General features: G+C 39.5%; 1 protein-coding gene across 14 annotated transcripts in view; it reads left to right on the top strand.

Moving 5' to 3' along the window:
• The window catches only part of LOC113617449 (general transcription factor IIH subunit 2), a 65,656-nt gene that overhangs the window by 11,656 nt on the left and 26,978 nt on the right, over positions 1-27,022 (top strand). For 9 of the 14 annotated variants that reach the window (XR_003431658.1, XM_027100901.1, XM_027100905.1 and 6 more), the window contains 7 exons: positions 1,812-1,875; positions 3,577-3,680; positions 4,249-4,351; positions 6,539-6,578; positions 20,180-20,753; positions 22,484-22,583; positions 26,935-27,016. Coding sequence is in view for 13 of the 14 variants with exons in the window: in XM_027100901.1 (XP_026956702.1) it covers positions 1,812-1,875; positions 3,577-3,680; positions 4,249-4,351; positions 6,539-6,578; positions 20,180-20,753; positions 22,484-22,583; positions 26,935-27,016 (1,067 nt within the window). In the remaining variant the exon portion in view is untranslated. Of the gene's footprint in view, positions 1-1,811; positions 1,876-3,576; positions 3,681-4,248; positions 4,352-6,538; positions 6,579-8,375; positions 9,107-17,036; positions 17,723-17,753; positions 18,026-20,179; positions 20,754-22,483; positions 22,584-26,934; positions 27,017-27,022 lie in introns of those variants that run through there. The other 5 variants (XM_027100913.1, XM_027100907.1, XM_027100908.1 and 2 more) reach the window with 5 other exon arrangements.

Below are 27,022 nucleotides of genomic sequence, written 5' to 3'. Positions count from 1 at the left end.
TGTTATTTTAAAATAGACATTTAAAAAAATATATTTTGACTCAAGCTAGACTTTCTATCTCATTTGTACAAGTTATTTTAACGTTTAAGAATTTCTTGTATTTAACTTAAATGTTTTATAATTAGAGAAAATTATGCTGTTGAAGCAATTTGGGGAAATACAGAGAAGTAAAAAGAAAATTAAACTCACTTGTAGTCCTGTCACTCAAGGAACACTACTGGTTTTTTTTTTAATTGTTAAGGTTAGAAAGGTATAAAGACACTGTGTTTATAGAGAAATTCTTGTATTAAGAAATCAAAAAAGCTATAAAATCTGCTGTACTGTTTTATCAAAGCTGTGTTATACAATTATTATTTTATAGTAAACATTTATTTGTAAATTGAAATTGAAAAAGCCCAACTATTTTGTAATTTGTAATTGAAAAAGCCCAGCTTTTTCAATACAAAAAGAGACTCCTGGGGCTTCCTTGGTGGTGCAGTGGTTGAGAGTCCGCCTGCCGATGCACGGGACACGGGTTCGTGCCCCGGTCCAGGAAGATCTCACATGCCGCGGAGCGGCTGGGCCCGTGAGCCATGGCTGCTGGGCCTGCGCGTCCCGAGCCTGTGCTCCGCAGCGGGAGAGGCCACAGCAGTGAGAGGCCCGCGTACCAGAAAAAAAAAAAAAAAAAAAGAGACTCCTTGTTTAATATGCATTTTTAAACTGTCAGTGAGATGGAATGCTTTTCTGCCTTGTTTTTGGCTATTTATAGTACTGTTCAACCTCTCTTTCCTGTTTCCTCATCTCACGTGATATTAGTATCTGTTTCATTGTGTGTTGCAAGGATTGAGTTAATACAGACCAAGTATTTAGAGTAATGCTTGATATAAACACTCAGTACATTTTAGATATTATGTTGGCTAATCTTTTCGATTTACTGATACATTTCCTTAGCCTATCTTAAAGTTATTTTTAAATTTATAATAATTCTCCAAATTGATTTATTAGAACCATTTAGGAATATCAACCCATTTTCAGTCACCTGATGCAAATGTTTTTTCAGTTGGTCATTTTCCTTTACTTTTATTTGTTTTGAAATGTAGATAGGTTTAAAATTTTTATATAGAATGAAATGTCTCTTTTTTTATGGTTTCTGCTTTTCTTAGACTTGTTTTCAGAATTTAAAAATATATATGGAAAATAGACTGCATGGATTTGGACATTCCAAAATTTTAAACTAGAAGTATGTTCTTATATAAAATGAAAGTAGACTATATTATAGACTCCTCTGTTATATCAGAAAGTATTTAAAAATTACACACATTTTCTTTTTAAAAAGCAGTGTGTGTTAAGCATTGTTAAATTAGAAAATATGGATATGAACTTTAGAATCTGAGGCCATATGTATGGACAGATCTTTCCCCCATTTCCTCTACTATTAATTCTTTTTTTTTGGAGTACGCGGGCCTTTCACTGCTGTGGCCTCTCCCATTGAGGAGCACAGGCTCCGGACGTGCAGGCTCAGCGGTCATGGCTCACGGCCACAGCCAATCCGCAGCATGTGGGATCTTCCCGGACCAGGACACGAACCCGTGTCCCCTGCATCGGCAGGCGGACTCTCAACCACTGCGCCACCAGGGAAGCCCTATTAATTCTTTTTTAAACTGGGAATTACTGTCAGTTTGACCGTGCTATAATAAACATATCTAAAAGGCAGGAAAGAGAACTTTTGCACAACTTAGTGGGCTTTCTGGTAGGAACATTTTTAGGTTTCTATTACTAGAATTTTTCTGTTTCCTTGAGGAAAAAAAAGTAATACATTTTCTTCTGTGAAGGATTTCCTCAGCATACCATTGCTTCTCTGTCTGATCAGGATGCAAAACCCTCTTTCAGTATGGCGTAAGTAAAAACCTTGAAATTGTCCGTGATAATGTTTTTACATTGTTAAGTCCTTCCTGTAAGTTATAAATTTAAAAGATGGACTTGAAATGTAATGGCTTTTGTAGAAGATTACTTTCTATATAGCTGTAAAAAGGAGTGAAAACTATATATACTCCTGTAATATTACTAAGTAAAACAGTAAGGTAGAGAAAAGTGTATAGTGTGCTACCGATCATCTAAGAAGAGGGTGGAGGTTTGAGTAGATACACATACTTATTTATATTAATAATAAAAATAGTAATGAAACCAAAAAGTAAAAGCTAAAAAAATGTTTACTAATGCAATGTGTGGAGAAAGGCAAAGAGATAGATCCTAGACTTTTCTGCATATAACTTGTTTTAACTTTGGAGCTTTACATTTTACATAATTATAAAATAAAAGTAAATTTAAGAAAGTAATTCTTAAAACTCATAAATAAGACTACTGTCTTTAGCTATAAAAGTGTAATAGGGACTAGATTTACACTTCTGTCTCCTTGCAGAAAACCAAACAAAATATACAAAACTGTGTTTTTTGTACATTGGACAACAGGCAGTGCAGATAATGATCCCTGCAAGACGAGAAACAAATGAGGTGCGCCCTATGATTGCAGCTTACTGCCTAGAGAGGATTTCCAGGCTGCTGTGCAGGGAGGGAAGACCCACACAGAACCAGGAGGTTTTGCTCCATTCAGAAACAAAGTTCAGAGTTTGGGGGGTGGGGGGTGGAAGCAGCTACCATTTTGCAGGGCAGAGTACTCGAGAGTAAAGAGCTGCACAGAGAGCTCTGGAGAGCTTCCTCTGAAGCTCCCCGTGAGTCATTAAATGAGTGTTGATCTGTACATTCCTGCCGGGAATCTCCTGGAGGCCAGGGAAAGAACTGGAGAGGAGCAGCAGAACAATCCCTAGAGCTCACATGGGGCAGGGAGTAGTTCATGTTACCACCAGTCAGTGTGGAAAGGCCTCTTAACACCGCAGGCATTGAATAGAGTCCACAGTAATGAAACCAAGTTAACTCTAGACTAGCAGCTGTTCTGGACAGCCTAACAAACTTAAAAGCAAGTCTTGGCATCATACTATTTCACAGTTACTTAAGTATATTCCAGAAAAAGCCACAGTGTATTTAAGGCAATGCAAAAAAAAATCCAGCACCCAAAACAGAGCAAAATTCACAATATCTGGCAACCAATCAAAAATTGCCAGTCATGCAAAGAAGTAGGAAAGTATGACCCATAACAAGGAGAAAAATCGTAGAATGGAAACATATCCAGAAATAACACAGTTGATAGAAGTAATAGGTTTGGTGTTAAAATAATTATTGTAAATATACTTCATATGCTCAGGAAAGTTGAGGAGTACATGAGTATGATAGGAGATATGGAAGATAGAAAAAGGACCCCAATCAAATTTCTAGAGATGAAGAATACAGTGTTTTAGATGAAAAATAAGATGGATTAGGATTAACAGCAGATTAGTCACTGAAGAAGAGAAGGTGAGTGAATTCAAAGACATTAATGGAAACTATTCAAAACAAAATGCAGAGAGGAAAAAAAAGACAAAAATGAACAGAGTGTAAGTGAGCAGTGAAACAACTTGAAGGTTTTAAAATCAGAGTGGCTTTTGCTCTAACTGCTCACATCTTTATATATCACTTTTTAAAAAGTAATGTTTCCCCCTACAGGCATCTGGATAGCAACACTGAGCCAGGACTTACATTAGGAGGCTATTTCTGCCCACAGTGTCGGGCAAAATACTGTGAGCTTCCTGTTGAATGTAAAATCTGTGGTAAGAAACTAACTCTTCATGATCCAGTAAATTAATCTTGAATAATTTCTTACCTATATTGCTATTAAAATAAATATAAATATTAAGCTCTGCCTATGTTTCTGGATTTAATCTGTGAAAAAAGACATAGATTACTTTTTTTCATTGTGTGCTTAGTACTCCATTTTTAAAAATAAACATGGCATTCTAAAAGAGTTTCCTAATTCTCTTTCTGAAAAAAATTATGTTCTTTAAAGGCAGTGCAGTAGATCTAGTAGATGTTTTTGCAGCTCTTCATAAAATAAATATATATAAGGAGAATGAGAAGTTAAAGTAACAGAATTGTAGAATTTTATTTAACTTATAAGTAAGGAAATATGCCAAGAGAGGTCACATACTTAGTGACAGAACTAAGACTCCATCCTGGAGTCTCCTTTTATGGCCACAGGTAAACTAAAGAAATGAATGCCTGCAATCCTAAAAAAAAAGAACTTGAAAATATTTAGTCTAAGTTATATCATTTGACATGTCAGCCATCATCTTTATGAGGTTTGGGTTATTAAATATGTCTTTCTGCTTTATGTGTTAGGTCTTACTTTGGTGTCTGCTCCCCACTTGGCACGGTCTTACCATCACTTATTTCCTTTGGATGCTTTTCAAGATATTCCCCTGGAAGAACATAATGGAGAAAGGTATATGAGTTTTGAGTAATTTGTATCTGTTACAAGTGGTAATGTTTGAATATATTGTTACTACATTAAAAAGAGTCATATTCACTTGGTCACGATTTCTGCTAATATAGAAAATGAGATGTAGAATGCCTTGTTTATGACTGAAATGATTCTTTAAACAGATCTGGATCTCCGGAGATCTGTTAATTTCCCCAAACCCATTTATGTGTAGTAAGAGTGGTGGTATGTTGGTAAATCAGCTCTCCAAAAAGAAAAAAAAAAAGCCCCAATTTGTAGCATTTGCTGATTTCCATGGTGTAAAACTGGAAGATTTATCCAGAAGGCCTAATATCAAAATAATATAAAAAATAAAGAAAAGATCAAATGAAGAGTACGAAAGAAATATTCAAGGATATTTTCTGCTGTCGAAGGAAAAAAATTTCTAGATAGAAAGGGACTGTCAAGTGCCTGACATATTGAAGGCAGACCTGCACTAAAGTGTATCATTGTGAAATTTCAGAATACACAGCAAAATACTAACCCTAAACATTTCTGGAGAGGGAGAATTGGGTCACATGACCTGGAATTAAAATTGTTTGGCTTCTTGTGAGCAACACTGGATGTTGACAGGGAGCAATTTCCTTCAAAATTTGGAATGAGAATTATTACCAACCTGAATTATATACCTAGCCAAGGTATTTAAATGTAGGTAGAATAGGAACTTCCCTGGCAGTCCAGTGGTTAAGACTCCGTGCTTCCAATGCAGGGTGTGTGGGTTTGATCTCTGGTCAGGGAACTAAGTTCCTACATGACGTGCAGTGCAGCCAAAAAAAAATATGCAGGTACAATAAAGATATTTTCAGACTTGTAAGGTCTCAAGAGACTTTCTTGGGAAGCTGTGGAAGAGATGATTCAAAAGAATTGAGAAAGAGAATGAATGAAAGAGAATAGGAATATTTACCTAATTCAAAAGTGGCTAAAGAAAGCTGTAGGATGACGTCCTAGAATGACACTTGTATGTCAGATATGGAGAACAGTCAGTCTAGTTTGGAGAAGGTCAGAATGCTCCAGGAGAGATGTCACCAGAGGATGGAAACTATAGAATTCCTGATGTAGCTGAACATAACAAGAGGATATTCAGACTTCTCAGGGATCGGTTGGGGCTGAGTTAGTGGTAATTAGAAAAGTTAAGCTTATGAATAACAATACAGTTATTAACTCCAGGAGAAAGTGTTTTACAGAGAGGAAAATTTGTATGGCATGGCTCAGATGAATATGTCTATGTAGTCATAATAAACTAAACATTTAATATTGTTCTATCCAAAATGACTTAACAAATGTCATTCTCAATTCTTTCTATGTAGTTATGTGTACCCATTGCTATTGGTTCAAGATAGTTGAAAGAGAATTAAAATCTCATCTTCTGTAGTGGCAGGATCATAGCCAATGGCCTATGAAAAAAAACCAAGAGGTAGCACTATGAGCATTTGCTCTGGAAATGAAGTGGGGGTGGGTAGGGACAGAACTGCTCTCTTTTGTAATAAATTTTGAGAACTTTTAATTCTTTAAACCATTCCTTGAAAATTAAGCCCTTAGGCATCCATTTTTATGATAAATTAACTTCTATCCATCTAGACTTGTACCAGCTGTCTGCTGTCTTTGGGAAAGTTGAAAAATAATCATGCAAATCATTTTCTGTAGGTCTTAATTCCCTTGCAGAATACAAGCTGAGAAATCATACTCATATTTAACCTTGATGAAAATAAAATAAAATTTGTTTAAGGAAGATTTTAAGCTGTCAGATGACCTTGGGATTTACTGTGGAATTTTCTTAAATTACTGGTATTCTTAATTCTTTCTCCTAAAAATCATAGGTAAAGATAATTACAGTTGACCCTTGAACAACACGGATTTGAACTGCAAGGGTCCACATACTTGTAGATTTTTTCCATAAATACATACTACAGTACATGACCCACAGTTGGTTGAATCCTCGGATGTGGAACTGCTGATATGGAGGGTCAGAGAGCCAGAGGGCCAACTGTAAAGTTATACTCAGATTTTTGACCTCGGGGATTGGTACCCCTAGCCTGCGTGTTGTTCAAGGGTCAACTGTACTTATTAATAAGAGAATTCTTGTTGAAATTTTCCTGAGCTATTTTAATGAGTGAGTCCTTAACAAAATGATTCTTAAACTTTCTTTTTCAGATTTTGTTATGCCTGTCAGGGGGAATTGAAAGACCAACATGTAAGTTCATGTGCTTTGTAAATATTAAGTATTGTACAATAAATATTGAGGAAATAGTATTATAAGTTTTCAATAGATTGTTAAAGACCAGGCTCATATCAGGTTATTCCTTAGAAGTATAACAGTAGGTAGAGATAAAATGGGAGCTATTACAAACAGTTGTTTTGTAATTCTGCATTCTAATTTTGCTATAAAGATATTTTAGTACTTTTTTTCAGTTTGTAAGCTAAACTGAAATACTGAAATATTAGTTTGGAAATACTAAAAGTTTTTTTCTCCATGTTGTACTTTAGGCACTCATAACTTATTTTGAAGTTACCATTTAAGGTGACCGCAGACCAAAGTTTATTCCCCCATTGTGCCACTGAGAAAATATTTTTTAAAATTTCGATGGGGCCAATTTGAACATATAAACTTATATAAAGTTGCAAATAAGATAGATCACTGTCTAGTTTTAATTTTTTGTTAATTTAGTTACATGTCCATATTTAAAACTATACTTTATAAACTATATAAAATATTAGTTGAAAGGATGGCTTGTTTTATTCTACTCTCACATATCATAAAACAGTTGTATCGGAGTTTCCTGGTGGTCTAGTGATTAGGATTCAGTGCTTTCACTGCCGTGGCCCAGGTTCAATCCCTGGTTGGGGAACTGAGATCCCACAAGCCTTGAGGCATGCCAAAAAAAACCCCCAAAAAACCCAAATATATATATAAAAAACCAATTAAAAAAACAATTTTATTAAGTTTTACATGCCTCTTTGACATCAGTAGCTGCATCCTCACTAGAACCACTATTTGACTCATTTGAAAGTTTTTAAGAAGACACCATCTTTTTTTTAATAAATTTATCTTATTTTTATTTATTTTTGGCTGCATTAGGTCTTTGCTGCTGTGCGTGGGCTTTCTCTAGTTGTGATGAGTGGGGGCTGTTCTTTGTTGCAGTGCGAGGGCTTCTCATTGCGGTGTCTTCTCTTGTTGCAGAGCACGGGCTCTAGGCGTGCGGGCTTCAGTCGTTGTGGTGCACGGGCTCAGTAGTTGTGGTTCGCGGGCTCTAGAGCGCAGGCTCAGTGGTTGTGGCACACAGGCTTAGTTGCTCTGCGGCATGTGGGATCTTACCAGACCAGGGCTTGAACCAGTGTCCCCTGCACTGGCAGGCAGATTCTTAACCACTGCGCCACCAGGGAAGTCCCCAGGGGACTTTAAGGACTCAAAAACGAAGTTATTCCCTCATTTCTTTTTTTTTCTTTTATAAATTTATTTATCTCATTTATTTATTTTTGGCTGCATTGGGTCTTTGTTGCTGTGCGCAGGCTTTCTCTAGTTGCAACGAGCAGGGGCTACTCTTCGTTGCGGTGCACGGGCTTCTCATTGTGGTGTCTTCTCTTGTTGCAGAGCACGGGTTCTAGGCGCATGGGCTTCAGTAGTTGTGTCTCGTGGGCTCCAGAGTGCAGGCTCAGTAACTGTGGCACACGGGCTTAGTTGCTCGCAGCATGTGGGATCTTCCATGGACCAGGGATCGAACCCATGCCCCCTGCATTGGCAGGCGGATTCTTAACCACTGAGCCACCAGAGAAGCCCCTTCCCTCATTTCTAAGGAGTACTTTTTTGGAAGAAATTAATTGCCTTCTATTTGAGAATATATAGTACATTGGAACTAATAAAGTTGGTAGGTGAGTAGGGAAAAAGTGATAGAGATATAAAAGAGCAAAGCAACTTGAATGTCTTCTAACTATGCTGTACCTAACTTTTGGAAACTACTTTTTAAATTTAGTTTTCTTCTTTTCACTGCAGGTCTATGTTTGCACTGTGTGCCAAAATGTTTTTTGTGTGGACTGTGATATTTTTGTTCATGACTCTCTCCATTGTTGTCCTGGCTGTATTCATAAGATTCCAGCTCCTTCAGCTATTTGATTCCAGCATATAATACACATTGAATGTGTTAAAAAGACATTTGCGACTGTAAATAAAATGATTCTTTAGAAGAAACTCCAGTGAAGAACAGTTCGAAAGGAAAGTCTAAGAAACCTATTACTTTAAAGCTTCCTCTGTAATGATTGGTAAAGTATTTACTTAATGGTGTATATCTAATACCACCATTTTGGTGGTTTGTTATCTGAGACTGGCTTACCTTTTATAGTTCAGGTTAATGAACTATCCTTGTTAGCCTCACTCGGGTTCATACCCAGGGACTGTTTAACTTAATCCCCCTCAACTTTCCTACCCTGGGTCATCAGAAAAATGTGGGTGAGAATGTATGATGAGGTCCATGTTTCAGGTTCAATGAAGATATACTGTTATAGGCAGGACTCTCTCTAGGATATACCCTTCTGAGAGTGAATCAGGTTTCCATAGCAAAGGTATGTTTATTTTAAATCTATGAACTTTAGTCACTCTAGATTGAGTTTAACTATGATATTCATGATTTTATAAATAACAATTCTTAGTGAAGAATGTTATCAGTAAAGAAAATGTAATCCCACCCTGGAGAGTCTATTCAATAAATCTTGGAGGAAGCCCAGGAATATGCATTATTTTCAGTTTTTATATATATATATATATACATATTCTTTTTCAGATTATTTTCCCTTATAGGTTATTAGAAAGAATTATGTATTTTTAGCAACACATGTGTGCACACACACACTAAGACATAATTTGACCAAAGTACAGATCTTTCTCCCAAGAGTCATACTCTTTGCGCCTAGACCCAAATGGTTCTTTACAAGTAAACAGACTTCGGCTCTAGGTAACCAAATTAACTGCTGTCTTCTTTCCTTTTGCTCTGTCCACAAGAGGTATCAGTGGCTTGAAGGAGATGCCTTTAACATAGTCAGAATATTTTATCTCCCCCTACTTGAAGTAAAAGAAAGACCATGAGTAGGCACCTCTTGAAGAGTTACTTAGAAATATATTAGACACACACTCACAGTACTGTATATAAAAGGGACATTGAGTGCCTTTTTGGGGGCTGCTTTATCTCTTTCTACAATTTTGGGGTTTATTTGTATACTTGATAAGGTTAAGGTGAATATTTTAGTTAGACATAAGGAGGAATTTCTAGTCTCAAAATTATAGAGAGGGCTTCTCTGGTGGCACAGTAGTTAAGAATCTGCCTGCCAATGCAGGGGACACAGGTTTGAGCCCTGGTCCGGGAAGATCCCACATGCCGCGGAGCAACTAAGCCTGTGAACCACAGCTACTGAGCCTGCGCTCTAGAACCCACGAGCCACAACTGCTGAGTCCGTGTGCCGCAACTACTGAAGCCCATATGCCTAGGGCCTGTGCTCCGCAACAAGAGAAGCCACCACAATGAGAAGCCAGCACACTGCAACAAAGAGTAGCCCCCCACCACCACCACAACTAGAGAAAGCCCACGTACAGCAACGAAGACCCAATGAAGCCAAAAATAAATTAATTAATTAAAAAAAATTATAGAGAAAATCCTGGTTTGTTTTAGATTATAGAAATAAAAATGGTGATCTAATAATACTGTAAGTTCTGGCCTTAGTTTCCCTCATGGAACTCCACAGTATACTACAATAATGAAGGAAACTTTTTAACATTAGGAACCTTTCTGAATAGTATGTCTTTCTGAGTTCTGTTTGATTAGAAAACTCCTTAAAGCTTAAAAGTCATTATGAAAATTAGATTCATTTTAAATACTTTTGAATGTATACATTTCACTTCATATTCTTTTTTATTTTCCTGAAAGTCGTTTTGTTTTAACTGAAGCATTTAGTCCATTTATATTTAATGTGCCTACTGATACATTTTGGTTTAAATCTACCATCTTACTTTGTGCTATTTGTTTCAACTACTCCATCTTCATTTTTCTCTTCTTTCTTGCCTTTTTTTTTTTTTTTTTTAAATTTATTTTATTTATCTTGGGCTGCGTTGGGTCTTGGTTGCTGCGTGTGGGCTTTCTCTAGTTGCGGTAAGTGGGGGCTAGTCTTTATTGCGGTGCACAGGCTTCTCATTGCGGTTGCTTCTCGTTGTGGAGCACGGGCTCTAGGCGCATAGACTTCAGTAGTTGTGGCACACGGGCTCTAGAGTGCAGGCTTAGTAGTTGTGGCACACGGGCTTAGTTGCTCTGTGGCATGTGGAATCTTCCTGGACCACGGATCAAACCTGTGTCCCCTGCATTGGCAGGAGGATTCTTAACCACTGTGCCACCAGGGAAGTCCCTCTTGCCCTTTTTTGGATTGCTTGTTTCCCACCATTCTTTGTTTTCCTAAACTAGTTTGGAAATTGTATACTCTATTTTTATTCTTTTAGAGGTTATTCTAGAAATTACAGTACACGTAATTCCTTAACTTGGGTCCTCTAGAAAGTAGAACCTCAGGCAAAGGTGAAAGTATTGTTGCTTTATTTGGGAGATGCAGATCTAGGGAAGTATGGTTAAGGAAAAAAAGGGAAAGTGAGACAAGGAGAAACAATATGTTATCACAGTGGCCAGGCTTGATAACAAACTGTGAAGAGTCATAGGAGTCTCCCAGCAAGTGTGTTCACTTAGAGTTTGGGACTTCTCCAGAAGGTTTATAAAGAGAAGCTGCCCCTCTGCACAGTCTGTCGAAGGGAGGAGGGGAGGGTAATGCAATTTCCTAACTTCTTCCATTTCCCACTAGCCAAGGCTTGCCACACAGGGCTGTGTCATCTGGTCCTTTGGTAACTGCTAAGGGAGCCAGCTGTCAGGCTCAGTGGTGTGGCGTTGCAGCCAACTCTGGAAGGTCAGATAGGCTTGGTGTAGTTCAGTTTGGACTCCAGCCCGCTCAGGAAGCTGGGCAAAGGCAGCAGCAGTGCAGAGGAGGAGGCGGGCAGCATCTTGGAAAGAAGGGTGTGGCCAAGAGAATCTGAGGAAGCGCTGCTTCCAGTACTCCTTCATAACATCAAAACCTAAAGTTAACTTGTACCTTTACCCTCCCCACGGATAACACATTTAACCTCACTTTCCTCCTTCCTCACTTATTTATTATTATTGTTGTACATTTAATTCTTTTGGTGTTTCACTAGACATTTATATTTGTTTTAATCAGTTAGTATTTATTAAGATTTAATCACATATTTACCACTTTCATGGCTCTTGATTTATTCTTAACATCTCAGATCTGTTGAGGATCATTTTCCTTCAACCTGAAGTACATTCTTCAGAATATACTAGTGTTCAGAATATATAGTATGCTACCTGTTATGTAAGGAAGAAGGAAAAATAAGAATATATATTTGTCTTAGCAAAAAGAAACAGTGGAAAACAATAGAGAAAGTCTGTGAAACCAGAAGTTGGTTCAACCAATTGACAAATATTTTGCTAAGTTGACCAAGAGAAAAAAAAAGAAGACTCAAATTACTAAGATCGAGTGAAAGAGGAGACATCACTATGGACCTTACAAAAATAAAGATTGTAGGGGAATACTACAAACAGCTGGGGAAAAGAGTGAATTTTAATGGGTATAGAGTTTCTTCTTCGAGTGATGAAAATGTTCTAAGATTGATTGTGGTGATGGCTGTTCAACTCTGTGAACATACTAAAAACCACTGAATTATGCACTTTGAATAAGTTACGTTACATGTACGTGAAGTATATCTCAAGAAAGCTGTCTTTTAAAAAAATGAGGGAATTCTCTAGCGGTCCAGTGGTTAAAACTCTGCGCTTCCATTGCAGGGGGTACAGGTTCGATCCCTGGTCGGGGAACTAAGATCCCACAAGCCGCACCACGTGGCTGAAAAAAAAATTTTTTTTTTTAAATAAAAAGAAACACTGGAAGAATAAATAGGGAACTAATAAAAATGGTTGCCTGGGGTGTAGCACAGCGGAGAGTAAGAATTATTTTTAAATATTTTTATATAGTTAACAATTTTAAGCCCTGTAAATGAATTAAGTATTCAAAAATAATAAAACTTATGGAATCCTGGGAAGTTGTGGTGAGGGAGATGAAAGTAAGGTAACTAAATGTTAGCTGTTAGTTGAGGGCCTGAAAGCAATCATGTTCATCAAATAAGGTAATAGGTATGGAACTGGAGGTTGGAGGGGAACTGTAATAAAATTTCTTTTTCATTTATTTGGGTCATAGTGCAAACAATACATTTCCACCTATATGTGGCAATATGTGCACTGTTTCTGTTTGTTGTGACCTTGTTTGCCCTTGAGAATAATTGCAAGGTGAAGATTGCAGTAGTATTTGGAGGCTGAAGAAGAGAGATAAGTAGATTAAAAGCATGTAAGTCCTGTATTTAAGAAGCACCGGTAACCCACTGTATATCTGAGTACATGCCATAATCAAACACTAACGTATGGTGAAACAGTGCGGGAACAACAGGGCTTCTGCTGCTCGGAATGGCAGTAGGGAAGAACTGTAAACAGTTTGTAAGATTTCTCAATACTTTGTGAAATTCCTCATGTTTGTGGTCCTGTGTTCAGCTGTCTGTATCTCTGTAGTGATCGGCAAATTTATAACATGAAATAATTTCTTGAGTGGTGAGAAAGAAAGGGTACAACCAGCCCTTGGAAAGTGGGGTGGTGGAATCCCATGATCTTTAGTAGGTGATAGAGTTTAGGTGAAAGGGCAAGAAGTTTGAGTCCCTGAGGCCTATAGTAAGGAAGAAAAGGGCAGATTGTCATGTTTCTGGGAAGTAGCCTCGGGAGTGTCCTAATACCCCTTTTGGGTCCAGTTCTGCGGAGCACAGGCTCCGGACGCGCAGGCTCAGCGGCCATGGCTCACGGGCCCAGCCGCTCCGTGGCATGTGGGATCTTCCCGGACCAGGGCACGAACCCGTGTCCCCTGCATCGGTAGGCGGACTCTCAACCTCTGCGCTACCAGGGAAGCCCTCTTTCCACATTTTGTAATTCTCTTCTTGGGAGACTGATGGGGTTCTTATGGGATTTAAATTCTTGATTTCATGTGACTAAATTGTTATTTGAGTCACACCTCAGGCCAGAGCCCTGGAAGTAATGCACAGTTTGTTCATTTATTCATTAATTCACTCAACAAGCCTTGTACACCTGCTGTCTGTCTGATGAGACCCTAGCCGTCAGGATATAGACACCAAGAAGAAGACACAAACCCTAACCTGTGGCTCTGTGACCCTCCCAGTCTAAGAGGCAGACCTTTAAAGACGTCAGCGTGGGGACTTCCCTGGCAGTCCAGTGGTTAAGACTCTGCACTTCCACTGCAGGGGCCATGGGTTCGATTTCTGGTTGGGGCACTAAGATCCCACATGCCGCGTGGCGCGGCTAAAAAATAAAAATAAAAAATTAATTAATTAAAAACAAGTGTGAAAGTGCTAATGATAAACCAAGTGCCTGGGAATGCAGAAGAGGGGCTGTAAAATGGGCTCAGATGCAAATTCAGGTGCCTGAGGGGACCAGGCACATAATGCAAATATTTGAAAAGGGGCCAGGTAAATGCAAAGTGGTAGCATCTGGAAAGCACTGGTTCCATGTAAAGGAGGCAGCCTCTAGATGCTGGGCTCGGGTAGAAGAGAGATGTCGATTTCACCGTACACCTTTCTTTGTACCTTTTGAATTTTATACATGTGCATTTGTGTACATGTGCACATGTGCATTTGTTACCTAGTCCAAAAGAAAAACGTTTTTTCAAAGGAGGTAACTATTACTCAGCCACAGCCTATTTTTTCTTTCTGGGAATGTAGTTTCCCTCGGGCAGTATATTTTGATATTTAAACAGAAACTGAAAAACTGGATTTTTAAGTGAATTCTCCTAAGTTTTAAATGTTGTTCCCGGACCGGGGCACGAACCCGTGTCCCCTGCATCGGCAGGCGGACTCGCAACCACTGCGCCACCAGGGAAGCCCCTCAAAATATTCAGATAATACAAATATCTACTTAGAAAATTCAAGAGGATTTACAATCATATATTAAAAGTAGACCAGGGACTTCCCTGGTGGTGCAGTGATTGAGAATCCCCTGCCAATGTAGGGAACACGGGTTCGAGCCCTGCCAGGAGGATCCCACGTGCCGCACAGCAACTGAGCCCACGCACCACAACTACTGAGCCCGCGTGCCTAGAGCCTGTGCTCCGCAACAACAGAAGCCACCGCAATGAGAAGCACGTGCACCACAACGCAGAGTAGGAGCTGCTCGTCACAACTAGAGAAAGCCCGTATGCAGCAACGAAGACACAATGCAGCCAAAAATAAAGAAATAAAATACATTTATATTTTAAAAAGTAGATCAGAAAGAGTCCTATACATCATCAATAAACATTTAGAAAATAGAATAGTAAAAAAAAAAAATTTCACAACGGCAACAAAATCTACAGGGTGCTACAGTAACTGTAATGTGCATTGGACACAGATGTACATAACATTATAGATGAAAAGTAAGGTTGATTGGGCAAAATTTTACAGGCAGAACAATCAGCAGTGCAGAGAGGTTCCCTTGACCTCTAAACTTCCTGTAAAAAGAATTGCTGGTCTAGGAGCAGCTGGATGTACCGGGGAAAGTGTTTCAAAAAAACACTGTCCTTGTTATATGTGTTAATACAAAAGTTAGGAAGGGTCAGCTATTTAACAATGGTTGCTTCTTGGCTGGGTAAAAGGCCCTGTTGGACCAGAGCTTGGCTAGAGGAGTTCACATGCCGATGAGGCTGGTAACAGCTTGAAGACTTGGTAACTCAGCAATTGGCTAAACTACCAAAATGGAGAGAGCATGAGCTTTCTGGGACACCTGGGTTTGCCTTTCCTTAATATCTAGCCTTTATAGCAGCCAAACACAGTGGTTAAAAGTGCAGACTCTGTTGCCAGACTGTCTGGTTAATCTGAACCCCTTTGTGCCTGGGTTTTCTCATCTGTAAATTGTAGGTAATAAAAATAGCTACTTCATTTGGACTGTTAAAGGGATTAAATGGACATATCTAAGGTTTTTAGAACTGTGCCTGGCAAGTAGTAGGCTCTAAGCAAATTTTAGTTATTATTGGTAATAATTACACAATATTATTGAAATGATTTTTAAAACTATAAACCCAGAAAAATTAAGAAAGCAGGAGGGGACCATCAGCATACAGAATATTTTAACAAATTTTTGGAAGGTGGAAACTCAAATGGAATGGTAGTAACCAGTGAAACAGACCAAAGGAGCCCACAGCCTGAATACACATGTAACTCCTGGGAGACTCTGTACCTTGTACAGAACCCTGGAGCAGCTGGGGGCCCAGAATGCCAGGTTGAAGGCGGACAGGAATGATGGGAAGGGCTGAAAATCAAGAGACTAAATTAAAGTCTCTGCATGAGACAGTTGACTCCATCCACCCCACCATCAGACTATTTAATATGCAGGTGTTATTAACACTGAGGCAAAAAATTAGTGGACTCTTCTCTTCTAAAAAAATGGAATAAACTGTTTCAGCTGACTTAGAGGAGCTAGGGTGGGCCCTGGGCATCCCAAAATGAAGAATACTTCAAGAACTGGTCATTCTGTGCTCAAGGAACACACCAAGTGAGCTTTCAGCTGCTAGCTCTGACTTTACAGCTAACTTGAAATCATTTTCTGAGGTGTTTCTCTGACATTGAGGGCTTCTCCAGGGTAAATCTTGGCTCCCCAATCTGTTCTCCATAAAGTAAAGGGCTTAGGTTCAGGTCACACTCATGTGGCTTTTCATCAGAATTTTTGGCCATAATTTTGATCAGTCGGCCTTGAAATCGCCTAATTTTCAAACATGAATTGAAAACCAAGGATCAGTATACATTTGAGGAAAGCTGGTAATGTGAAAAATGAACAAAAAGGTAAATGGTAATTAGCCTTGGAGGAAACAGATCATTCAGGAGGCAGGTGAACTTTATTTGTATTAGTACTGATAAAGATAATTTGTATATCGGGACCCACAAAATGGGGGCTGCCTCAGTGGCCCAACCCAAGTCACAAATCTAAACCCAAGTCAGCCTGCACTTAGAGGAAACACCTGTCAAGGAAACCTAATATAAACCAATCACAATCCCCCAACTCAGCTTTACCTAGTTTGCCTGACCTGCTAGACGTATAATGAATCCCTGACCTCTTAGCCAATCATGCCTCTTCTCTATAAAACCCACTCTTTCCCCCCATCCCTCTGGAGCAGCGCTGTGAGACACTGTGCTCCCCCCAGTCTATGGATTGCTTTCCCTTGACTGAAGGACAACAAACTCATTATTAAGTTGTTTTAATTTTGTCATTTGACAGCATAGGAGAGGTTCATAAAAGATTGCATTGGCTAAAAAAATCAGATTGTGTGAAAATAAGAAAGAGACAACAAGAAAGAGCTGTGGGAAATTGAAAATATAATTGCTGAACTTAATAATTACTGTTGGTGGGACTTCCCTGGTGGTCCGGTAAGACTCCGCGCTCCCAATGCAGGGTGTCCAGGTTCCATCCATGGTCAGGAAACTAGATCCTGCATGCCGCAACTAAGATCCCACGTGCCCCAACTGAAAGATCCCGCGTGCCGCAACTAAGACCCGGTGCAGCCAAATAAATAAATATTAAAAAAAGAATTTTTATTGTAAAGTTGGAAGATAATGAAGAGGAACCCTCCCAGAAAGTAAAGCCAAAGCACGAAAGAATATGTGAGCAAAAAAAAAAGATACAAACTTCAGTGATAAATTCCCATCTGAATAATGGGAATACCAGAAAGAGGGAAAAGAGGATAGTAGGCAGTAGGGAATTACCAAAGAAATTATAGAAGATAATTTCCCAGGGCTGATGGGAGGCCCACACGTTCAGCTTGAAACAAGTCCACTGGGTCCAATGAATGTAGGAAGACCCACACTGAGGCACAATAACTTTGAAATTTTATAACCCACAGATAAAAGAGAAAACCCTAAAAGATACCAGAAAGATGGAAACTGCCGTCAAAGAAATAAGACTTATACTAGCACCAGAAACGTTAACCAATCTTAAATTATTTAGAATAAAACACTTCCGCTGTGGGATTTGGTAGGTTTTGTGAGACCTTTTGGTTCCTGACTAAGCCCTGCTGACTCACCACCCTAGACCATTTACTGGTGATTTCTCAGAAAACTGCAACTTGTTTTGAGTTTCAGTTCCTCAAATATGTTCTCACTGCTTCCCACTAAAAGACAAAGAGAGCCTTCGTATTTACACTATGCATTCTCCTTCCATTTGACCGGGGCTCTGGATAAACCTCTAGGTAAGTAAATTACCATCTCTGGCAAAAGTGCTTTTCTTCCACACCTAAACTTATGACCCTCTTATTTCTCTTACTCTTGTTTCTCTCTTTGGAGGCAAGAGGACAGGCACTGGAGTCATACAGGTGTGGATTTAAATCCTTTGCACAACACAGCAGCATCACTGGCACTCATAGCACTTGTAATTAATGAGCATGAAACCTGGAGAGGGCATTGGAGATCTTCTCTCCTCCTGGAAATGGCCTGGATACCAGCAAAACTGACCACTGAACTTTGCTGTAGAAGTGCAGGATTGATTCCAGCTGGTTTGTTGCCACCCTGTGCTTATTTACCTCCAGGGAGGCCTGGAGCCATGGTGTTGTCTGTTGGCCAAACCTAAATGAAACATACTAACTAGCGATGAATGTAGCCCTGTGCTAGGATCTGAGAGACCAGGGGGCAGCCCGTACCAGCTTGTTTGAGACTGGTCAGGCAGCCTACTTCGGGCCACGTGACTGGAGTGGCATAAAAGACCCCTCCTCAGGTGACAGTGTGGTTTCCCTGAGACCAAGGTACCTTGCACATATCTAGGTGGTTCATTACCTAAAATGAAGCATGTCCTGAACAACGGAGAAAGGGTCCTAGAAACTGGGGCTGGAGTCTGAGACCTCTCTGATGTTTGCCTGTATTTTTGTACCTTATCCTCTACCTTTATTAAATTCTGAAGTAAGTATACTGTGTAGGGGCTTGTGAGTTTTTTCAGTTATCTGACCCTGTGTACTTGCTGAAGTTGGCAGTGTGAATGGGATAATGGGAACAATTTTTTTTTAATTTATTTATTATTTATTTACTTATTTTGGCTGTACCAGGTCTTAGTTGCAGCATGCGGGATCCTTTTTTTTTTTTTTTAAGTTGTGGCATGCGGACTTAGTTGGAGCATGCATGAGGGATCTAGTTCCCCGAACAGGGATGGAACCTGGGCCCCCTGCATTGGGAGCGTGGAGTCTCACCCACTGGACTACCAGGGAAGTCCTGGGAACAGTTTTTGACTTAATTTAAATGCTGGCTCCGGCTTTGTTTAGGAGAAAAAAAGATGAAAAGTGGGAGAAAGACGTAGAACCACTGATGCCAGGTTGGCTGCTGAGGCCATCCTGGTTTGAATTTGCCCTAGTACTATAATTATTCATGGGAAGAAAAGCACAGCAATGGAATATTTTTTTTGCTATTTTTTAAAAATTTATTGAAGTATAGTTGATTCACAATGTTTCAGGTATACAGCACAGTGATTCACTTATATATATATATCTTTTTTTAAGATCCTTTCCCATTATAGGTTATTACAAGATATTGAATATAGTTTCCTGTGCTATATAGTAGATCCTTGTTGTTTATCTATTTTATATGTAGTAATGGGTATCTGTTAATCCCAAATTCCCAATTTATCCCTCCCCCGCCCCCAGGAATGGAATTTAAAGGTGATAGACCCAGAGCCAGAAGAACCAGCTAAATAGGTTGAAACAGAAATAAGGACAGAGGGAAAGTCAGCCAAGAATAGTGAGGCAAATAAGGAAGTCCTCAGCAGCCAGCCTGGCATCCCTGGTTCTAAATCTCTTTCCCACTTTTCATGGTTTGGGCTGTTTTGGCAAAAATGAAAGTACTAAGAAAGAGCCCTAGGCTGCCAAGTCCACCAAGCTTTGGCCGGTTCCTTCTGTAAAGGGAAGGAACATGATACCAGAGGGAGAATTGGGCAGATATTTCTTTTGTTTGGAATGTGACCCTCATCTGATATCCACTAAAGGGACTCTATGGGAGAGGGCATGAAGAGACAACTGAAATGAAGGAGCTCTTCAGTCAAAAAGCCAAGTAACCTTGTGGACCGATAGAGCTTCCTGAGGAACCATTGCTGAAATGTACTGAACATATTAGTGACAAAGGAGCTCTTTTCCTTGCATTAGGTACTGCCAAATGAAGGGCATGCTTGGGCTTAATCAAGATCTTCAATTAGCTGCAACTGTTGCAGAAATGTGGGTAGATGGGCAAATTCTAAATCAGCTGAGCTGGATTAAGGCGGGGCACATAGAGCAAAGCTGGTAGAGTGGAAATATTCAACTCCACCTATAGGTATTAAGTGGAATACCTTGTTGATTCTTGAAATGTTGAGAATGCAAGCACACATCTTTGAAGTTGTTATATGATGATATGGGTATCCCCTATTTTATGCCTTTAACTTAAGTGACAATTGAGGCTCTGATAAGGGGGCCTCCAACTGTTTGGACTCCATAGGTGACCTTACTGTTGAGGGCAGGATAAAGGTCTGCTGTCACAGACCTACTTGCATATTTGCTCTGAATTGGGCTAAATGATGAGCAGAAGATCAGTGTTATTCAGAAGAAAAAACAGAAAGAATAAAGGGTTGAAACAAACCTCAGGACTAGTAAACCAGGTGGCGATGTTCACGAACATTTTCTTCCCCTTTTCAGAAAATGGCCGCCCAGGAGAAAGCCCCTGACGAGAGGATTTCCCAGTTTGATTATGCTTTGCTCCCGGAGCTGTCTGGTCTTCTAGGCATAGATATGCTTCAATATGTAAAGGAAATAGAAAAAGAGGAGCAGAAAGAACGAGAAAAAATGCAAAAAGGCTTTAATTCTCAAATGCGTAGTGAAGCAAAAAGGTTAAAGACTTTTGTGACCTATGACGACTACAGTGCATGGACACCCCAGGAGATGGCAGCGGCTGGGTTTTATTTCACTGACATAAAATCTGGGGTTCAGTGCTTCTGCTGTAGCTTAATCCTCTTTGGTACCAGCCTCCAGAGACCCCCCATGGAAGACCATAAGAAGTTCCATCCAGATTGTGAGTTCCTTTTGGGCAAAGATGTTGGTAACATTGCCAAATATGATATAAGAGTAAAGAATCCAGAGAACAAGTTGAGGAGGGACGACAAAGCAAGATACCAAGAAGAGAAGGCCAGACTCAAGTCCTACCAGAAATGGCCATTTTATGCCCAAGGGACAGCCCCAAGGGAGCTCTCAGCTGCTGGCTTTGTCTTTACAGGTAGTTTGAAGTCATTTTCTGAAATATTTTGCTGGAATTAAGTTTAGGTTCCATGTTTCAGTTGCAATATTGTAAATCTTTCCTCACTTGGTCAATGTGTTATATTAGGTATAAGGTCTCTTTTATTAAAATTCAACTTCAGTAATTTCACTTTAGCTTTATTTTATGTGTAGTACATGTCAATTTACCAAAAATATATAAAAAATAAGATAGTGACTTTTACTAAAACTTTGGACCTTAGACAATACTTGACTGGATTTCTAAGGCCCTGAAAATAAGCTGTGAGGTCAGCCTGACCCCAGTCTCCTTCTCACCCATCCTCCTTTTGCTGCTCTGAAATGATCTTTCTTTGATTCTTTTAATTGCAGCAGTATTGTAGGGTTTTTGTTTTTGTTTTAACCTTAAAGCTAACTCTAACATATAGGGCAAGTTGCATTTCAGAAAATGATACTTTGTTTGAATTATCCTAGCCACGCCATAAATGTTATGACAGAGCTGAGTGAGAATTGTGATAACAAAAACAGCTATCATTTACTGAGTACCTACTTGATGCTAGGCATGGATTAAGCACTAATACTAATCTGACAAACTTGCCCTTTCCCCCCATTTCACAGTTGACTTCATTGAGGCTCAAAGAGTTTAAGAAATGTGCCTAAGGATAACCAACATGGACCTACTGTATAGCACAGGGAACTCTGCTCAATGTTATGTGGCAGGCTGGATGGGAGGGGAGTTTGGGGGACAAAGGATACATGCATATGTATGGCTGAGTAGCTTTACTGTGCACCTGAAACTATCAAACATTGTTAATCGGCTGTACTCCAATATAAAATAAAAAGTTAAAAGAAAAAGAGACAAAGTATTTCAATTCATCTCAGGTACACTGCATAGTGCTTGGCACACAGTGTATGTTGGATATATCAAATGTTAATTGTTACTATTGTTAATTAATTAATAGCAGAAGCTGAAGAAATTCACCTTGATGGTGTTACCCAAGTTGGACCCAAGAAGAAAATTTAAGAGATTTCTGGTATAGAATTCCCCAGATGTCACAATGTGCTTATCACTTATTTCTTCAAGATGTTACAGTTAATGTCCTAATTGACATAGAAACTGAAGCAGAGTAAAAAGCAGAAAAAACAGATCTTTCTGTCGTGTTCAAAAAAGTTGGAGTCTGTAGTTTGATTGTAATTTGCCTACCAGTTTGTGTACCATTTACATCTCAAAATGCCTTAAACCTCAAGTAAGTTTTCTTCTTAGTTTTGAAAGCTAGTGTGTTGATCCCTTTGTAGTTCCCCTAAAAACAGTTGTCAGAAAAGAAAAATATACTTGTCAAATACAAATGTCAAATGTGAAGAAAAAAAAAGAAATGTGCCTAAGTTTCCACTGAAATTTCATAGCAAAGCTACAGCTTAGGTCTTCTAACCGCGCTTTACTTCATGAGTGCGGGGGATTCCTCTGCTTCCCCACTACTTCAGTGAGCATACTGAGTCCAACAGCTTAGAGTTCTGTGTGTGCCTCATCTGAGAGGTGGGGTCCCAGGCTTCGGAAATGGTCACTTAGGGCAGTGGGGCTGTGGATGAGGATTCAGCCAGATGAGAGTGTGAGTGGGCAGATGGGATGGAACGTGTCTCATTCATGCACAGAGCAGTCAACTTCTGGAGACACCCCTTCTGGACCATTTCATGGTGCTGTTGCCGGGCAATCTAAGTGTCTTCCTTCATATGCAGGTAAACGTGACACTGTACAGTGCTTTTCCTGTGGTGGCTGTTTAGGAAATTGGGAAGATGATGATGACCCCTGGAAGGAGCATGCCAAGTGGTTCCCCAAGTAAGTAGATAAATATTTTTTGCTTGTAATTTTTTTTTAAGACAAAACAAAACTAAAGGCAAGAGTCACCTTCCCAGAGTAGAACCTTCAGTTTTGATCTTTCTCTCTCCTAAATTGGAACACTCCAGGATTTATTCAAGCAAGAAAGCCCTGATGATATCGTGAAAATTTTTAATTATATAATTTCAAAATAGTTTCTTACTGTTTTATTATCCAAAATACTAAGATATGTTTTGCCAAGTATAAGTTTCAGGATCTGCCTTAATAAACAGGAATAATTTGCATAGGGATGATGTAAAATGGTACATAAAGGAAGTTGGAAAGTAAGACAATGTTTAAAACATTATTACAAATGGTTTCATGCACTGCCGAATATATACCAAATGAAAACATTGTACTTCAAAAACTCAGTAAGAGTTTTGATTATTACAATGGTCTTGAGTTCTCTGCTTAGAAAATGAAGTGCTTTTAAAAATTATTTCTAATGTTATGTTTACTAGTATTTTCTACATGGCTCTGTATCTACCAAATACAGATTCATTCCTTTAACAATTTTTAAAACTTTCATTTTGGAAAATTTCATATACAAGTAGAGAGAACACTTATCGACACATGGCCAAATCATATGTTACCCATCTCTCACCCACTCCTTCCCCAGAAATAAAAATAACCAAATTATTTTAAAGCAAATCCCAGACATCATATAATGTCACTTGTTGGTATTTTAGTATATAACTCTAAAATATAAAAATATTTTAAAGAAACATAACCACAGTATCATTCTGTCTTCTAAAGAGGATTAACAGTAATTCCTCAATAACATCAAATATCTGAGACAGTGTTCAAATGTCCACATCCCCCCACCTCACTTTCTCTTTGCCATTGGTTGATTTGAATCAGGATCCAAACAAGGTCCATACATGACATTTAGTTGATATATCTCAAGATTTTTAATTTACAGATTTCCTCCTCCCTGACTTTTTCTTGTCACTTACTCATGAAAGGAGCCCCGTAGTCTGTCCTGTAAAATTGCCTACACTCTGTGTTTGGCTGAATGTTTCTGTGGTGTCATTTAACATGTTTCTCTACTTCCTGTATTTCCTATAATCTAATAATTGGATCTAGCAGTGTGCTTCGGCTCATAGTTTATTTCTTTAACATATTTGTCATACACCTACCACATACATGCAAAGAAGTTTCTGGTTGGATCGTAGGTCCAACCAGACCTACAATAAGTCATCTTTCACATGGACAGCCATGCTCACAAAAATGGAAGTATGTCTGATATGTTAAGTGAAAAAAGCAGTATGCAAAATAATGTGTAGTATAAGCCTTTAAAACCATTCAGCCTATATATGAACTTGTTTGAAATATATATAGAAAAAGTTAAGAAAATATACAGACCAAACAATTGAACTCTTGAGGTTTGGGTTTGTCAGGAGATGAGGTGGAGAGGGATTTTCATATTTTACTTTGTTCACTTCTATCTTGTTTAAATTCTGGGAAACAAATGTGTATTTCTTTTATGGTTGAAAAGAAAGTGAGGGGGTGGGAGGGAGGAAGGGAACAAAGGAGAGAAGGAAGAGGGGAAGAGAGAGAGATGGAGAGGGAGATTGGAAAGGGAGGGGAGCTCTTCCTGACAAGCAGATGAGACAGTTATAGGGATACAGGAAGCCAGATGGTTAAATACTTTGAATGTCATTCTGGTTCCTTGACCAGTCAAGAATAGACACCCAGCCAATCATACTGAGTGTTGGCAGTGAACCACATGGGTGTGTACCGAGTGAATATCAGCCCTGGCTCTTGGGCACCTGTCGTAGCTGTAGCCTCGACAGCTTCACTTAGTCTCATGGCCACAATGCTTAGTGTCACTGGGTTATACACTGGACAACTCCCAGCAGCACCATTCACATCAACCATCATGTGATGGTCTAACACCAACAAGAGTTGCACATCCTGTCTTGGGTGGCCCTGGTCCACCTTCTCTGACGTAGGACTGAGGGAAAGGTGAGAAGCATAGGGAGAAGATGTGAGTCCAGCACTCAGCTCCAGAGGTGGAAGGAGCTAAGGTCTGCTGCTATCAATACAAAGGGCAGGGCAGAGTGCAGAGGCTCGCAGATACACAGAGCCGGCCACTTGTGACCCCCATTACTGACCCTCTGAGTCTCGTGTGTAAAAATGAAAATGATAATCCACAGCTTGTAGGGTTGTTATGAGGGTGATGAGTAAAGTATATGGCGCAAATGCCTTGTAAAAACTCCTGTGTATTCCATGACCATTTGACCTTCCACCTATTTGTCGTCATGAGCATATGCTTAACCACTACATTTCAGAGCTGGAATTAGAACTAAGAATTCCCCGGTTTCTTGTTGGTTGTGCTCTAACCTTAGCAGTTTGGGCATCAATTTTGGCTTTGTTTGCTGCTTTTATAAACTATGGACACAATGTCTGAGTCTACTCCTACTCATTAAAACGTAGTACTCAGTGTACTAAATAATTGTAAATCAATAAAATAAGCTGATCTTTATTGTATTTTTTTAAACATTATATATATATTTGTAATTTATTTGTTATTTATTTTATTTTTGGCTGTGTTGGGTCTTTGTTGCAGTGCACGGGCTTCTCATTGCAGTGACTTCTCTTGCTGCGGAGCACGGGCTCTAGAGCACAGACTCATTAGTTGTAGCTCGCGGGCTCTAGAGCACAGGCTTTAGTAGTTGTGGCACATGGGCTCAGTAGTCGTGGCTGCCGGGCTTAGTTGCTCCACGGCATGTGGGATCTTCGTGGATCAGGGCTCGAACCCGTGTCCCCTGCATTGGTAGGCGGATTCTTAACCACTGCGCCACCAGGGAAGCCCTTTGTTGTCTTTTTTTAAAGAAGTAGTGTCTATCGAGCACCTTCTCAATCCACACTAAGCATGTGGGGAGGGCCCTGTCCGTCATGTGCTATGCGGATTGTGTACGAATTTGGGTTGCGTACAGGTGTGGGGCACTCCTCGGAAGGATCTGTACATCTAAAACTTGGGGACCTTAGCTACCCAGAGTGGTGGCCCTAGAACAATATATGACTCACCTAGTGGAGTTCACTTTCTCATGTCTGTATAAGAGAACAGTGGCAAGATTGATCACTTCCCGTTAGTGGCAGAACTGGGACTAACATTCTGGCCTCCTGACTCTCAGCCCTCATGTTACTATAAAATCACTAGAAAGCAACCTTAAATTTGAATGAGAGAGATTTTTTTAAAGTTAACTTAAAAATTGCTTCTGGGGCTTCCCTGGTGGTGCAGTGGTTGAGAGTCCGCCTGCCGATGCAGGGGACACGGGTTCGTGTCCCGGTCCAGGAAGATCTCACATGCTGCGGAGCGGCTGGGCCTGTGAGCCATGGCCACTGAGCCTGCGCCTCCGGAGCCTGTGCTCGGCAACGGGAGAGGCCACAACAGTGAGCGCCCCACGTACCGCAAAAAAAAAAAAAAAAAAAAAAAAAAATTGCTTCTGTTTTGTGGAAAGGAATGTTTTATTTTGTTTTTTTTAATTTATTTATTTATTTTTGCCGTGTTGGGTCTTCGTTTCTGTGCGAGGGCTTTCTCTAGTTGTGGCAAGCTGGGGCCACTCTTCATCGCGGCGCGCAGGCGTCTCACTATCGCAGCCTCTCTTGTTGCGGAGCACATGCTCCAGACACGCAGGCTCAGTAGTTGTGGCTCACGGGCCTAGTTGCTCCGTGGCATGTGGGATCCTCCCAGACCAGGGCTCGAACCTGTGTCCCCTGCTCCCCTGCATTAGCAGGCAGATTCTCAACCACTGCACCACCAGGGAAGCCCAGGAATGTGTTTTCAAAATGTATTCCTCATACTCTTTTTAAAAAATTCAATTTATTAATTTCCATTGTGTTTTTTTTTTACAGAGTAGTGATATATGTTTTTCAGTGGATGAAATTTATTATTGTTTGTTATCCTTGCTGCCAGTAACTTTTATTTAACCACAGGAACTAGATATAGTCACCATAGTTTAATTTAACAAAGAAAACCCCCTCCAGTCTATATATTACTGTAAATCTGTCTCTTTGATTGAATTATATTTTGTTTCAAGAGAGAAGATAATCTGAAGATTTAGTTTTAAATTATTACACATGTTGTTAATGGAAATAATAATTATATGAGAATAATGATAATTGTCATAAGTTTTGGGGTAAATTTTTTGACAGTTTTATCAAAGTAAAATAAAATTGAGCAATTTAAAGCACACAATGCAGTAAGTTTTAACAAATGTCCATTGTGTCACTGCAGTTATATAAAGATACAGGACATCTCTATTACAGTATCAGGGTAAATTTTAATTCTGTTTATTAATTATAGATGTGAATTTCTTCAAAGTAAGAAATCCTCAGAGGAAATTACCCGGTACATTCAAAGCTACAAGGGATTTGTTGGCGTCACGGTAATT

This window comes from Aethalodelphis obliquidens, unplaced genomic scaffold (genome assembly GCF_003676395.1).
Source record: "Aethalodelphis obliquidens isolate GAN/ISIS:26980383/991018 unplaced genomic scaffold, ASM367639v1 scaffold4, whole genome shotgun sequence".
In the NCBI taxonomy this organism is placed as follows: Eukaryota; Metazoa; Chordata; class Mammalia; order Artiodactyla; family Delphinidae; genus Aethalodelphis; species Aethalodelphis obliquidens.
The sequence above is the reverse complement of the archived record's forward strand: the minus strand, read 5'-3'. Positions and strand labels throughout refer to the sequence as shown.